The following is a 14,615-nucleotide window of genomic DNA, read 5'->3' as shown; positions in this document are numbered from 1 at the left end:
TGGCAATTTTATTGGGGAACATTAGGGCTGATCACTAACTCTGTGTTCCTAATTATTTCTGAAATATTGTGCTGTTTTCAGTGCTGAAATGCAGAACGAGCAGAGCAGTGGGCTGGTTGGGATTGCAATGTTCTAACTGGGTTTTAATCAATGAGTGATAATGAGAGCTTGTGTTTTGACTTTCCCTTCTTAATTGCCAGTAATAAAGCAGATCCTCATTGATGATATTTAGCAGAGTTCAGTTTCATTCATCTCTGTTTATTCTATTTATTTTGAAAGTGCCTGGGAGCTTTCAGCGGGCTAGACACAATAACAGAATATTCAATGCTAATTATATTTTCCTTGCCTGATATTTTCCACAACAGAGGAGGATCCTGCCTTTTCCTGGGGAGTGATTGCACCTCCCTGTTTTCTGGAATGCAGGAGGAGTCAAAGGATAAAATTATGTCCAGTGAAATCCCAAGCACATTTTGCTGTTTAAATCTCTATTTCCCTTTTGCTGCTCATGATAGTTGAGATGTTTTTTGGGGTTTTGTTTTGTTCTTTTTTTTTTTTTTTTTTTTTTTTTTTTTTTTTTTGCCAGGATGCCAAAATAAGAATTTAACATAAATATTCTCAAGATGAGGCAGATCTGCAAGTGCTGCTGGCCAGGAAAATTCATCTTACCCAAACAGGAACAAAAAAGCCACACAAGGTCTGATCTATCTCAGGTAGATCAGGTAGATCTTCACTGGCCAATTGTCAATTTTCCAACTTGATTTCTGGTTAAGAAGGACCGATTTTTTTCTAAAACTTTAAGTTCCAAATTTAGTTTTGATCCTTCAAATGGATGCCAGTACTGTGATGACAAATGCATGTGAATCAGTCAGTCAATACAATAAATATTTTGATAATATCCTGCCTGAATCATCTAATTTAAATCAGGACCTGCCTTAGGTTTAAAATGTTTTAAATATCCCTTGCATTCCTCTTCAATTATATGCAAGAAAATAAAGAGTTTTTTAATCTTGCCTGGATCATTGCTTGAGATGATTTATACCCCAAGATTTTCTTCCTGAGCTATCAATCATCTGAAAGCAAGAAGTAGGTGGCAGCCTGAAATTTCTATATCAGATCTTTCTGTGTCCTGAGGAATTTTTGCTGTGGCAGTAATTTGGGCTGCAAAAACAAATGGTCTCCCCATGTTTTTGTATTATCTTCATGATCTCAATTATTTCTAAGTGTTATCCCAGGATATAAACCTTGTTATCTACATATAAAATCATCACTGATGTCAGGGTCTTGCAGCCAGTTCCTGGCTGGTTTTATTCATGCCTCTTGCTTCAGCCCTAGTGAGAAAAACAAGCATCTGGGAAGGAGCCATTTTGTTCCAGCAATTCAAAATAAATAAACCAAATTTAAATAACTTGTACAAGGAGCTTAAACACCCACCTGCATTATAGTGCTGTAGAATGGAGATTGTATCTGGATTTCTACAAGGTCTGAGACTCTCAGTGCTGCAGAACCAAAATACAACTTCACATTACAACAATTTTGCTGTTGAGCATAAGTGGGAATTACCAAGTGTGGCCTCTGGAAGCAAAGATGAATCACTGCTTGCTTTAGTAAATTAAAATTATTTGCAAACAGGCCTCTTCCATGATTTCTCTCCATTCCAGTGTGGTTGGATCTTTGAGTGCAGCAATTCTCCTTTGTCCCCTCTGTCTCCACAGTCCCTGGGTGGGAAAGAGGAGTTGCAAAGACTCAAATGGGTCTGAAATTTCCCCAAATTCCTCTATTTTTTTCAATATTTTCTGTGTAAGCAGAACGGCAGTTTCTCATGTTGCTATGTGCTTATTCAAGTCAATGTTTCACTCTCACATTAGGAAGGCTTTGACAGAGCATCTATCAATGGAATTGGGGAGTCATCACCCAGAATTCCAATGACAAAAATCATCTGAGCTTAATTACTCCCCATCCTCTAAGAGAACAAAGCACAGCTACATTTTAAACAGAGAAAAGTTAGAGAGAAACAAAGTGCTGGCTTTCTTTAAGTGGCAGGATATTAAATGATAGAGCTGTTATCTTCTCCTGTAGCATAAATTATTGAATTAAGCCTTCAGTCAGTTTGGCAACAGTGCCAGATGAATATTACAGGAGCACAATGCAGCAAACAGAATCTGTCATTGGATCTGGGGCTCCCTCAGACCTGGAATTACAGTGAACAAAATGCTCGTGCTCTCCACTGGAAAAGGTTCATTATTATTTATTCATCTTGCCTAGTAACACAAAAAACTAATGAAGTTTCATTGAGCAGGGGGCACGTCAGGATTGGTATCCATCAGAAAGGCACATCCCTCCAACTTCATCAGGGATATTTGTCTCCATAATTAGGTGTCTGTTCCACCAGAGTTCTCCATCTGAAGGACATGCCCAAGTTCATGACATGAAACAAATCACCCACGCTAATGGAAAGGTGATTTTCACCTCTTATTTCACTTGTCTGCAGCTCACACAATAGCACAAAGTCTTTGGGAAATCTTTTCATAATGCCAAAAAAAAAAAGTGAGGCCCAGGTAGGAATTTCAGCCCTGTGGCTCACATGTTTGTTTATTTTTCAGTAAAATATTCCATTATTAATACAGGTGACACATTGTGTATTTATAGCCCCTCTCCTGGAGCACCTTTCCACACATCCCCACAATGAATTGTTCATAAATCTGTGCTCATCTCCAGCAGAAAGCTTAAATCAGTGCAGCTCCACTGATTCCCTCCACAACCCATCCATTAGGAGCAATTTTCCTTCTCTGCAACATGAACTCCTGGTCTGGAATCTTTGGGGAATATTTGGGGGTTTGTATGGAACATGGTGTCCTGTAAAGCTGAAGTTTGATTGCTGTACTCAGGGTGATAGCAGGAGAAAATGTCATATTTTGGCATTTAGGGATCCATCCTAAATTATTCTGGGATTAGAATGTGTGTATCTGCTAGATGAGTAATAAATTCACTGCTACCCAAATATATTCCTAGAAAGTGTTGAAGCAGTAATGGTTATTATAAAACTTTTAAAAAATGTTGGGAGTATCACATTATGACAAAACCTTTTGTCACTATATATATTTAATTGAAAAAGGCTCATAATTCTCATAACTATGACAGTTTTTGCATAATACTTCCATAATTATCACCTGTGATATATTACACCCTAATTTTCTATGCTAGATTCTGACAATAAGTTATATTAGGAATTAAATCTGTATTTTATAGCTTGATTGTTTGTTTTCACACCCGAGGAAAATGTGCAGTCAGTCCATAACCTGTGCATGTTGTTTGCTACATCAGCCTCAGCTCACCCTACCTGCCCCACCATAGACATCCTGTTTAAATAACAGGAAAAAATATTGGAATATTTGACTCATTTCTCAAGGAAAAAAATTGGCAGGATGCAGAATCAACTTATTGAAAATATTTCAAATTTTTGTGCCTTTTAGGGCTGGAGGAGCCCTGATTAAATAGAAGTTTTATCTCCAAACTCAAAGCAAGAGTGGGGTTCTCCAAGGGAGCCACAGGCACCTTCCGCCCATCACACATGGGATGAGGGGACAAAGGAAGAGGCACTTGCAATGCCAGCTCCTGGGAAATGCCAAATTTCAGCTGTGCCTCTTCCATCTGCTTGCCCTCGTTATTTTTCAAATCTCAAGGAAGGGGCACAATTTTCCCACTGCCTCCCTGATGGAACGGCCTCAAGTTGGGACAGGGGAGGTTTAGATTGGATATTGGAGGAAATTTCTTTATGGAAAGGGCTCTGAAGGATTGGAACAGCATCACCATCACTGGGAGTGTTCACAAAAAGTGTGGATGTGGCAGCTGAGAACGTGGTTGAGTGGGGATGGTGCTGGGATGGATGGATGGATGGATGATGGATGGATGGATGGATGGATGATGGATGGATGGATGGATGATGGATGGATGATGGATGGATGGATAGATGGATGGATAGATGGATGGATGGATGGATGGATGGATGGATGGATGGATGGATGGATGGATGATGGATGGATGATGGATGGATGGATAGATGGATGGATGGATGGATGGATGGATGGATGGATGGATGGATGGATGGATGATGGATGGATGGATGGATGGATGGATGGATGGATGGATGGATGATGGATGGATGGATGGATGGATGGATGGATGGATGGATGGATGATGGATGGATGGATGGATGATGAATGGATGGATGGATGGATGGATGGATGGATGGATGCATGATGGATGGATGGATGATGAATGGATGGATGGATGGATGGATGGATGGATGGATGATGGATGGATGGATGGATGGATGATGGATGGATGGATGGATGGATGGATGGATGGATGGATGGATGGATGGATTTGTTGCTTTGAAAGTTTTTCCAGCTGCAATGAATCCATGATTCTGTGCAAGGGATGCCTTGCACTCTTGCCTGTCATTTTAAAAACAGTTGCATTTATAAACCCTGGGCTTGAGTGCCAAATTCCCCATCATTACTGAGAGTTTTTCTGACTTCAGCAGTGCTTTCCCCTGTGTGCAAAAAATCATCCCTGCCTCCCCTTCTCCCAACATCACAGGGAACTAAATGCCTCCCTGGTTTGGTGTCTGCCAGCAGAGACACTCTGGAATTCCACCAGCACTCCCAGTTTGACTCTTTCAACAGAAGCTGAGACTTGAAAGGAGCCCTGTGCCTCTGGAGCTCTGTACATCAACATCTGAAGGGAGAAAACACATGAAAGTTGAAGGCCCTTTGGGAAAATCCTGCAGGTCTTAAGTTGCTTCTTGCTGCTCAAACCTACAAGATCCAATCTGCCTTTCTGTGTGTCCCTGTTCACTACAGAGAGCTGGGTGGCACTGAGGGAACCCTGCCTGTGCTCCTGACAAGCTGTTTTTCTTTCCACACAACATTTTCATGGCCATTTCTCTGCTTCATCTTTCCCCATCTTCTCTCCCAGGGTAAAAATCTGACTCCTTGAAGGGACGTGTGTTACTTCAGGTGGTGCCAAGCAGTGTCTCATCCATTGCCTCTCATTTTGCATCTGTCAAGCTCCTTTCAAAGTCCTTGAGCTCCCTGGTCCAGGCCTTTGAGGAAGGAAATAATAATTTCATTCTGCTTCTGACAAGATTCAATCAAAAACCCCAGGGAAACACTCCATGACATTTAAAAATCTGTGCACCCCATAAACTCCCTCTCTTCCCATTACAAATTACCCACATCTTCAGCTGAAAAATTAAACAGATTTTGAAGAAGTTGGATTTTTCATAGTTTTTCTGCTGCCATTAGAAGGGGGAAGGGTTTAATTCACCTGTCCCATCCCTTTTGCTGGAGCTGACAGGTGTTTTACTATCACACTGATTTAAAAGACGCCTCTTAATCAGGTGTCAGCTTTGGCCCATAAAGTCATATTAATGTTTTGGATCAGATATGAAGCTCTATCTAAGGCACATTAAGAAAGATTCATTAGAAACTCACTACCCCTGGAATTTACAGCCTTCCTGGAACTTAATAGCCTGGATAAATTCCTCCTTATCTGGTTTGCTTATGTGAATTATGGCAGTTTTGCATTTAGAAGCTTCTCCTCGTGATCTTCCGTAAGCTTTCTCTGATATGGTACATCCAGAATCATGGAAAGGTCTGGGTTGGAAGGGACATTAAAACTCATTCATTTTCACCCCACACCTTCCACTGTCCTAGGTTGTTCCAAATCTTGTTCATCCTGGCCTTGGACACTTCCATGGATGGGGCAGCCCCAGTTTCTTTGTTTTCCCAGCCCACCAGAATTCCCCATCCCTGGTCCCGGAGCAGTGAATCCTCTGGAATTTGGCTCCTTGGAGCTGATTCTCCCAGGAAAACCTAAAACCTCTGGCTGCAAATAGATCATGATTTTTCTGGCGCAATCTCAATTTCACCAAACTGATTTTATCTGCTATCACTGAGCAGCTTGGAGTGATGGCAATTCCAACTCCACTTTGCAAAAAAATCCTAATGGGAAGGAAGATCTGTGCAGCAAAGGGATAAAAGTCAGCTAATTTATAATATTGGCCTGCTGAGTTATCCATACTCCCTTTGCAGCCTGGGCCTGGGCCAGCCTAAACTGCTCTTGGAATGTTCCCCCTTGCATTTCCAGCTGGGCAGAGACCTCACAAGGAGCTGATTATGGACCCAGCCAGAGTCAGAAACAGGAAAGGACAGGGAGCAGGATTTGGCTGGAGATGGAGTTGTTTAAGTGTGAACTCCAGATTTGTTCTTCTTTCTCCATGTCTGGATGAGGAAGAGCGTAAATATCTAAATATTTATTGTGGCTGAGTGAAACCTCTTGAACTGAATTTGACAGGAGTATCAGAGTGTGACATATCCATCCACTGTCCATAAAGCAGTGACTGGGGAGCACTGGGACACCCCCTGCTTCTTCCATAATTGTAGAAAATCAGAGTTCCTCCTCTTCCTCTTTCTATGTTAATGCCTGGATTGGCTGAAGACAATACCATGTAATGAATGAAGGAATGATGATTCATTTTTCTGCTTTAGCTTTGAATTCAGGCTGGCATAATTATGGTCTTTAAGGAGATCAAACTGATTTGGCATCATAAAGAAATACATTTTAAGTTCTTATCAAACATTCCATAACAAGAGTTTATATTTACTTTCAAGTATTATACTGAGGATTCACACATGATTTTTATGTATAGAAACTATACATTTAAACAAATATTCATATTCTAATTGATTTTTTAAAAAATCTGAGCTATTTAAACCTTAACAAAACCAAACAGCCCTACAAAAATGTATTTGTCATGTGTATCTCTGGAGAAATCATAGTGGCTGTATTGAACCTGGAGGATGGAGAAGAAATATATGGCCATTCTCTATAGGAAACACAAAAGGATGCATCAGGAAATTAGAAATGACCAGCCTGACCTTTTCTATAAATAAGAGATGGACTCCTAGGACACCATTGGCTCTGAGAGTGCACATCATTTCTCACAAATTTGATGTTATTCTCTGCTGCAGATCAGCCAGCGAGGAAAGGATATTAAAGAGAGAACAAAACAACAGCAAGAAGCTGCCTGTACTAAAATTCATGGGCAGTATTTTTGTGACAGGGACTGTGGCACGTCCACTGGAAAGGAGCTGTAAAATATTTTGTCCTTATTCTACACAGTAAGGGCATGAGAAGGGGATATAAAATTAAGATATTCAATAGTCTGCAAATGACAAATGAGTCTAAATTCCATTTAGGAAAAAAAAATGGGAAATTAATCCCAGGTTTACCAAAATATTTACATTTTTATGAGGTGAAGTAGAGGTTTTTATGTACATCAGGTAGTTCACCACTGGCCCTGTTGGGTACAGGGATTTAAAATGCAGAACAATGATCCCTGGGTCATTTTGTGGCTTCAGAAAAACTTCTCCTGGCAGTTTCTTCTGGGAAGGTAACAAGGACTGAGGAAATGAACCCAGAAGGGAAGCAAATTCCTCCCTAAGAAAAGACAAGTCAAAGGGTCAATTGCAGCAATAGCGAAAAAAGAAGTCTTCAAATTTGTCAAGGCACTAAACCCAGAAGAGTGGCAGGACAAGAAACAAAGATTATTTAAGCATCCCAGAGAGCTGCTCTGCCTTGCCCTTGTGGTTTGCTGAACAAATTGTCTTCTCCCCTGCTCCCCAGAACAAGGAAGATCACCATGAAACAAAGAAATAGCTCTGGTTTGCCTTGCAATTTAATCTTAGATATGATATAAATGTTGATTATGTAATGCTACTCCTGTTTTAAAATGATTGAGAAAGAGGAGGGGAAAAACCCCCAAAACACCAATAAATAAGCAAACAAAACCCCCGTCAACAACCCTAAACCCAGTATAAAAAAATCATACATAAAATATACAAAAATAATATCTCAAGGGATGGGAAGGGTTAGAGGAGAAGGGGGTGAGTGATTCCCTGAGATTTTGTTGTGAGCAGGGAGCACCAAACCAGAACCACAATTCCACAATTCCACAATTCCTCAATTCCATCCTTCTGCTGCCACTCCTGATGCACAGCACCAGGAGGAGGTGGATGGGCACATTTGGGAGCTTCCATGGGAAACATGCAAAGAAGCTTCACTGTCACCTGCAAAATAAATCAGCAGCAGCTGAGCTCTGCGATTTTATTATCAATCAGCCTTGAAATATTTCCTCCTTAACAGTCCAGTGTCTGGAGGTGGATTCTCTGGTGGGTATAACAGCAGAGCTTACCTTGCAGCTGAAAGCAAAGGACTCAAAAGGACAATTTTATGTGGAAGGACATGCTAAAGACACCTAATCTGAAATTATTGTTTTTCTTTCACAGGGGAAGAAACCCTTCATGGGCCTATTTTTATCCAAGAGCCATATGATATCACTTATTCCATGGGCTCAGCAAATCCAGAGATCCTCCTGAACTGCACAGCTAAAGGATATCCACTGCCATACTACAGGTGAAATCAGCCTTGGGGAAATTCTGTCTCACTGGGACTCTTTGAATTGTGTAATTGTATTTTAGTCAGTGCACCACCAGAGATAAACACCCCAAAATCTGTTGAGTGCTCAGAGAAGGAATATACAAAGTTTACAGTAAATTTTGAGGAATGAAGGGAAAATATTTTTGCTGCTTTGCTGTAAAGAAAATTAACACAGGAAAACAAAATAATTGAAAATCATCCCCAAAGTATTTAAAAATATACAGAATTAATTCTGAATCCACAGAACAGCTGTGAAAAATGGGAGAATGGAAACACTGAGCATCTGTACTCGATAAAATTTTCCATACATTAATAAATGCTTGGAAAGCAGAAGAGCAACATCCTTCCCTTTTCTAATTCCAGCATTTCACGTTCATATTTATGGTGTTTGTTTAGAGAAACAGCTCCAATACCTATACAAGAGTCACTTAATAAAACCTTGGTACAGAGGATTTTTTGTTTATTTGGTAACTATGGATTCATCATTTACAATATAACTTGGTGCCCCAAGGATGTGGAAATCCAAGCTGGATAAGAGGAAAAGATGAGAATATAGGGGGAAAAAAGAAAAAAAGACATTGTGCTTTCTTCAGAAAATAATGGGGAAAGTAATGGTTGAGTTGAAGGAAAATTATATATAAAGAATAAATCATTCATGCAAGGCATGAAAGAAAATAATGTGCTATCAAATGCTTGGAGAATATTTATTGAAGAGATTTTAACTGCTCTCACCACAGCCTTCCCTGGAAAGGGCCACCACTGGTTATCAGCTTGGCTTGTAGACTTCATGGCTTGATTTTCCTCAGACATTGTGTTGGGAAAGAAACCCTTAATGTCTTTAATTTCCTTTATGAAAGGAACCCTTAATTTCCTTTTTACTTCTCCTCCAATGAGTAGAACCCCTCATGTATTTCCCAGCCCATTTGTTCTCCCTGTTCTCAACATGAACATCAACTGGTTCATGAATTTCAAGTCTTGCCAGGTCATCCACCCTTCTGTTTCATATTTAAGCAGCTTCCTAGGAAATTCCTGCACTCTTGTATCCCCCTTGGGTTCCTCACACCCACAAAGAGCAGAGACAGCAGCTCCCAGCAGGCAGGAGAGCTGGGAAACCTCCCCCATCCCATATTTGATATCCATATTTTACCTTTAATTTTTTCTACCCACCCATTAATTAAATCCCCTGTTTTTTTAATCACCATTCCCTTTTTTTTTTCTTTTTTTCTTTCTTTTTTTTTTTTTTTTTGCAAAGCCTCAGTGGCTCCAGGGATATGAGATCAACATCTGGGGATGGATCCTGGAGCCCTGAGGTCAATTAAAAGTTATCAGACAATCACTGCTGCAATTACACCACGATTTGGAGGGAACAGGGAGCTTTTCACTTGTCTTTGATTTCACCACAGCTAATGCTGCCTTTGTCAGATAAGGATTGAGCCCATATATTTAAAGTTCCAACAATTTTAGATAAATCAAGCCCAGTATGAAATTTTAATCATCTCCTTTGCTGAGTGATGGCAAAGAACAGCAAGGACTGCTGGAGGTTTCCCTTTGATTCAGAAATACAGAACCACTCCAACAGGAAGAAAGTTAGATTCCAGTTAATTTGCTATTTAGCAGTTTTTACATCAAGAAATATGCTGATAAATGCCTTTTCTTGAAATAAAAAATGCTTAGCGTTTCCTAAAAGTTTGATTTTACTAGGTACTCTTTTAGTCTTGTAGACTTGTCAAAAATAGTGAGAATTTTTTGCAACTCCTCCTCAAAATATTGTGTGTCTGAGAAGCACAGTGCAAGAATTGTGTAGAAATGTAGGTGGAAGGGCTGAGTAATAAAAATGAGGCATAGTTTTCCCTTTGGAAGTAACAGAGAACACAGATTACACTGCAAACAAAAATATGGATGGAAGCATCTCTGAAACCATTAAGAAATCTATATAAATGTTCTGATAAGTGTAATTTTATCTCTTATGTATTTTTTATAAAGTCAAAATTGTCTGTATTATCAGGTACATTACTCCAGATGTTTCCTGGTGTGATGTTGGTGGCAAATAAACACAGATTTTTAAGTTAGATTTATTATTTTTTGCACTTAAGCTTTTTTGGTTATAGTCAGCAGAGAAATTATCACCAAATAACTCAATTAATTTTACATATATATATATATATATATATATATTTTTTTTTTTTTTTTTTTTACTTCCAGCCTATTCATGAACACCCTGCAGTGTTTCCAGCAGTATTTTGACATTTTTTGTTTGATTTTTCCTGCACTTCCATTCAATATCCAGAGCAATCCCACAATCCTCTATTTTCATGCAAGTTGGAAATTGAGGGTGTTTTCCCCTCCATAATCTTCTCAGGGAGGAGTCAATGGAACCAATAAATAAATAAATCCAAGGGCAGCATAAGCAGCACTGGTTAGAAGAACATTTTAATATTTCAGCCCAACACAGAATTCTGCACTAAAAGGAGATAAAGAGATTCAAATCCAATCCAAATCCAACAGCACGAGGATAACTGGAGCACACAAATGAAAGGGAGGGGACAGAGCACAAAGTCTACAAGGCTTGCAAATGACATCAAATATGTTGATAATCATTGCATCAAGCTGGAGAAGCATTCCCAGTAATCCCAAAAATCCACCCTGGGCACAGAAATTGCAGCTCTGCTCTTGTGTCCTTTTCCTGGGATGCTCTGCCTTGGCTCAGTGCAGATTCTGCCTCAAAACTGGGGTGGGATTAAAATCTCCTTCACCCTCTGCTGCCTTGTTCACAGAAAAGAGATTTTACACTTCCCATTTTCTTCCTGACTGGAAGTGCTGTACATGAAGGGGGTTTTTACAAATCCTTTTCCCAATTACAACAAAGCCTCAGGTGGCTTGGCAGGACATTTCCATTTGAATGCAAATAATCTAAGAAATATAGAACACAATGAAGTCATAAAAATATTGATATTTTTATTATAGCAGCATGCTGAAAAGAGAATTTATTAAATCCTGTGAGCATATTCCCACTCACAGTCCTTGGGCTCCTAGGGAACTGATCAATTCAGCATCAGAATATAGGAAATTTTTTAAAGTTTAGGTTGTGAAACAATTGGTGTAAGAAAAACAATCCAGAATGTATTTCCCATAACTGAGGGAAAATATTTTCCAATGGTTGAATGAAAAAATGCACAAAAATACATGGATGATCTCTGCCTTAAGGGGCTCATGTTAAAAATTCCCTAAAATAATTATCCAGATTTCTGTGTATTAATACACTGCAGAACACATAAAGTCATTAAATCATTGTCTACCACATGAATTCATTAATTCGCTTCCTTCAGTGATGTAAACATATTAATTAGGGAAAAAGCCACACCAGGAGCTGAACCCCTGATCTATATGCAAAGTTTAATAATCATTGTACCATGGTGATTAGAATGATTATGGGGATACTGTGAAGAATTCATTTGCAGCAGCTAAGCCAACGTCTTCACATTTGTTTGGAAAAACAATTATAGATCTTAATTGGGAGCCATGCAATGATGACAGCAGTTATTTCAGTGATTGATTCTGAAATTAAAGAGAACTGGCAAATTAAATACCAGAATATCTTAGATTAGAAAATGGAAAGCTTTAGACAACTTGGAGCATATGTAAATCCTGAAATATGGCAAAATGCTAACGGTAATACCCTAAAATAACAGCAAAACTAAACCAACTAAAGCAAATATCAAAAAGGAATTGAGGAGAGGTACAGAAACACCAAAAATCAGCTGGAATTTGTAGGAAGAATTCCTGAGAGTTGCACCCAATTTTTTCAGTGTGGATTCATCCATGGAAGGGGAGACAGCAAACCAAAGAAATGATTTCACATTATTAGAATTTGCCCACAGAATTCCATTGATTTCGTATTTAATCAGTAATTATCTTTTGAAACAACAAGCGCTCACCTGGAGGTCAAGGCACTCCCTGTACTTGGAGCACAGAATTGCATTTCAGAGCCCAGTGTGGAAATGCTCCAGCACAAAAACAGCTCCTGAGCAGTGTGGGTGTGTGGAGAGAGGGTTGGGATGGGGATGACAAAATCCTGTGCTGTGTATCCAGCTCAGATTTCCAGGGATAAATGTGAGTTTACTTCAAATTTTTCCCTGGAGAAACTGCCCTCACTGCCAGGAGCTCTGCAAATGAGCAAAAATGGATCATTTTTATGCTGTGATCATTCAGGTAATTAACAAGGAGATGATTGCCCCTGGTTTGGGCACTGCCAAACCCAAAGTGTGCCATTGGCAATTTCTGTGTGAACCTTCCTCCCAATGGAGGGCTTGGAATCACACCCAGAGACCAACACAGGTTGAGGAGGTGGCTCTGATATAAAATCAGGAGAAGAGAATACTTGGTTGTGTCATTTTAGGATTGCTGACCACCTAAAAAGTGGCATTAACAACCCCAAAACTTGCAGCCCTCAGTGGCTGAGTCCTTTATCCCTCCTTTGGCCCCCACGTGAGCAAGGAAAATTCAACCCCAGCATGACTAATGGCAAAGGCACAAAAATTCCCTTCCTGAAACACGTAATATTTATTTTCTTTGAAAGAGAAATTGTATTTTGACATCTGTAAACAGCTGGGTAATGTTGCAGACACAATCCATTTTCTGCTTAGTGGACTAACGGGGACAAATGAAGATTTAAAATAGCAGCGTTCTCATCATTAAATGATCAGTCTCAGACTTGCTGCATAAAAACTTCCCTCTCAGCTCTTGTTCTGCCCTCTCAAGTGCAATCCTTCCTCATCTACATCTCCAAAGCATTTTGGTTGCCAAATTCATGATTAATCATTTTCAAGGACTGTAAAGCACATTCATATTATAAAAAATAATGCAGTTGTAGACAAGGTATCAACCCCCCTCCGGACTGAATGGATAACTTTGTTTGAATAAGTTATAATTACTTTTTGTGGACATTTGGGTGAACACTGGTGACTGAAGTAAAGATTTTCCAAAGAATGCCATTATTGCTATCATTATGATTGATGTAAGAAGCAGTGGTGTGTGAAAAATGATCTAATTTTGTGATATTTAACTACATTTTTATCATTACAGGTATTCTACAACACACTATTTAAGATAAATATGAATAGGCTCTGTAAATTATAAGCATAATTTGATTTTTTTCCCCTCAAAGGTGGAAGCAAAATGGCACAGATATTGATCTTACCATGAGTTATCACTACAGGTTGGTTGGAGGCAGCTTGGCAATCAATAACCCACATAAAAATCAGGATATTGGAACATACCAGTGTTTGGCCACAAATTCATTTGGAACAATTCTGAGCAGGAAGGCAAAGCTTCAATTTGCATGTAAGTTGGGAAGATCATATTTATTAGAGCATTATTTTCCTATTAATTCTGCACATGGACTGTAATTTATTGGGTAATTAAAGGATCATTGGGGATTCTGTCCAAAAGGTTTGACTTCCTTCTGCACTGCTTATTCCTAAAAAAAACCCCCAAAATGTTCCTAGTAAATATTAATAACAAAACCAGACATCTGATGGCTGCTGCCTTCGGGAGCCAGAATAAAAATCAGGAAATTGAAAGGTCAAGGAAGATGAGCACAATTATCTTCACTTAATAAAGGTGTTCTCACTTTTTAGGACAATGGTTTTGTTGTTATCCTGCAGGTAGCTACAGCTGGGGGGGGGGGATTGTTGTAAAAAGTTGAGCTTTGAGTTTTCTGTAGCTAATGAGGTCTAATTGAGACACGAAAACATTGTTCCCCTAATTGGCACACTGATTTTTTGTTTTTTTACATTACCAAAGAAACACTCCTCTTCCTTACACAATGTGTAAAAGTGTGAGCTGCTCTCTGAAATATTTCATATTTCAGCTCCCTCAGGTCGAGCACGTTGTCTGTCTTGAGATGATTTAAAGTTTATTTCATCTTTGCTCCCCGTTTCACTCCTTCACAACTTCACAACCTTTTTCACAAGGTTTGGATGCAGTGACCGAGTTCTGTGAATGCCCTGGGGAGGGGGGAAACAACAGTGACAACCAAAAAACTCCAGATATTCCCTCCAGCCCTTATTTTTTTTTCAGTCTAAAGCTCAGAGCAGTCTGTTGCTGGGAGAAAG

The 14,615-nt window shown here is 39.4% G+C and overlaps 1 protein-coding gene across 3 annotated transcripts in view; it reads left to right on the top strand.

Annotated features, from left to right (window-relative positions):
* The window catches only part of CNTN6 (contactin 6), a 128,253-nt gene that overhangs the window by 37,048 nt on the left and 76,590 nt on the right, over positions 1–14,615 (top strand). For 2 of the 3 annotated variants that reach the window (XM_058031961.1, XM_058031962.1), the window contains exons 3-4: positions 8,352–8,478; positions 13,667–13,842. In XM_058031961.1, coding sequence (XP_057887944.1) covers positions 8,352–8,478; positions 13,667–13,842 — 303 coding nt within the window. The remainder of the gene's footprint in view (positions 1–8,351; positions 8,479–13,666; positions 13,843–14,615) is intronic. The other variant, XM_058031963.1, reaches the window with a different exon arrangement.

This window comes from Melospiza georgiana, chromosome 11 (assembly GCF_028018845.1).
Source record: "Melospiza georgiana isolate bMelGeo1 chromosome 11, bMelGeo1.pri, whole genome shotgun sequence".
Classification (NCBI taxonomy): domain Eukaryota; kingdom Metazoa; phylum Chordata; class Aves; order Passeriformes; family Passerellidae; genus Melospiza; species Melospiza georgiana.
The sequence above is the reverse complement of the archived record's forward strand: the minus strand, read 5'-3'. Positions and strand labels throughout refer to the sequence as shown.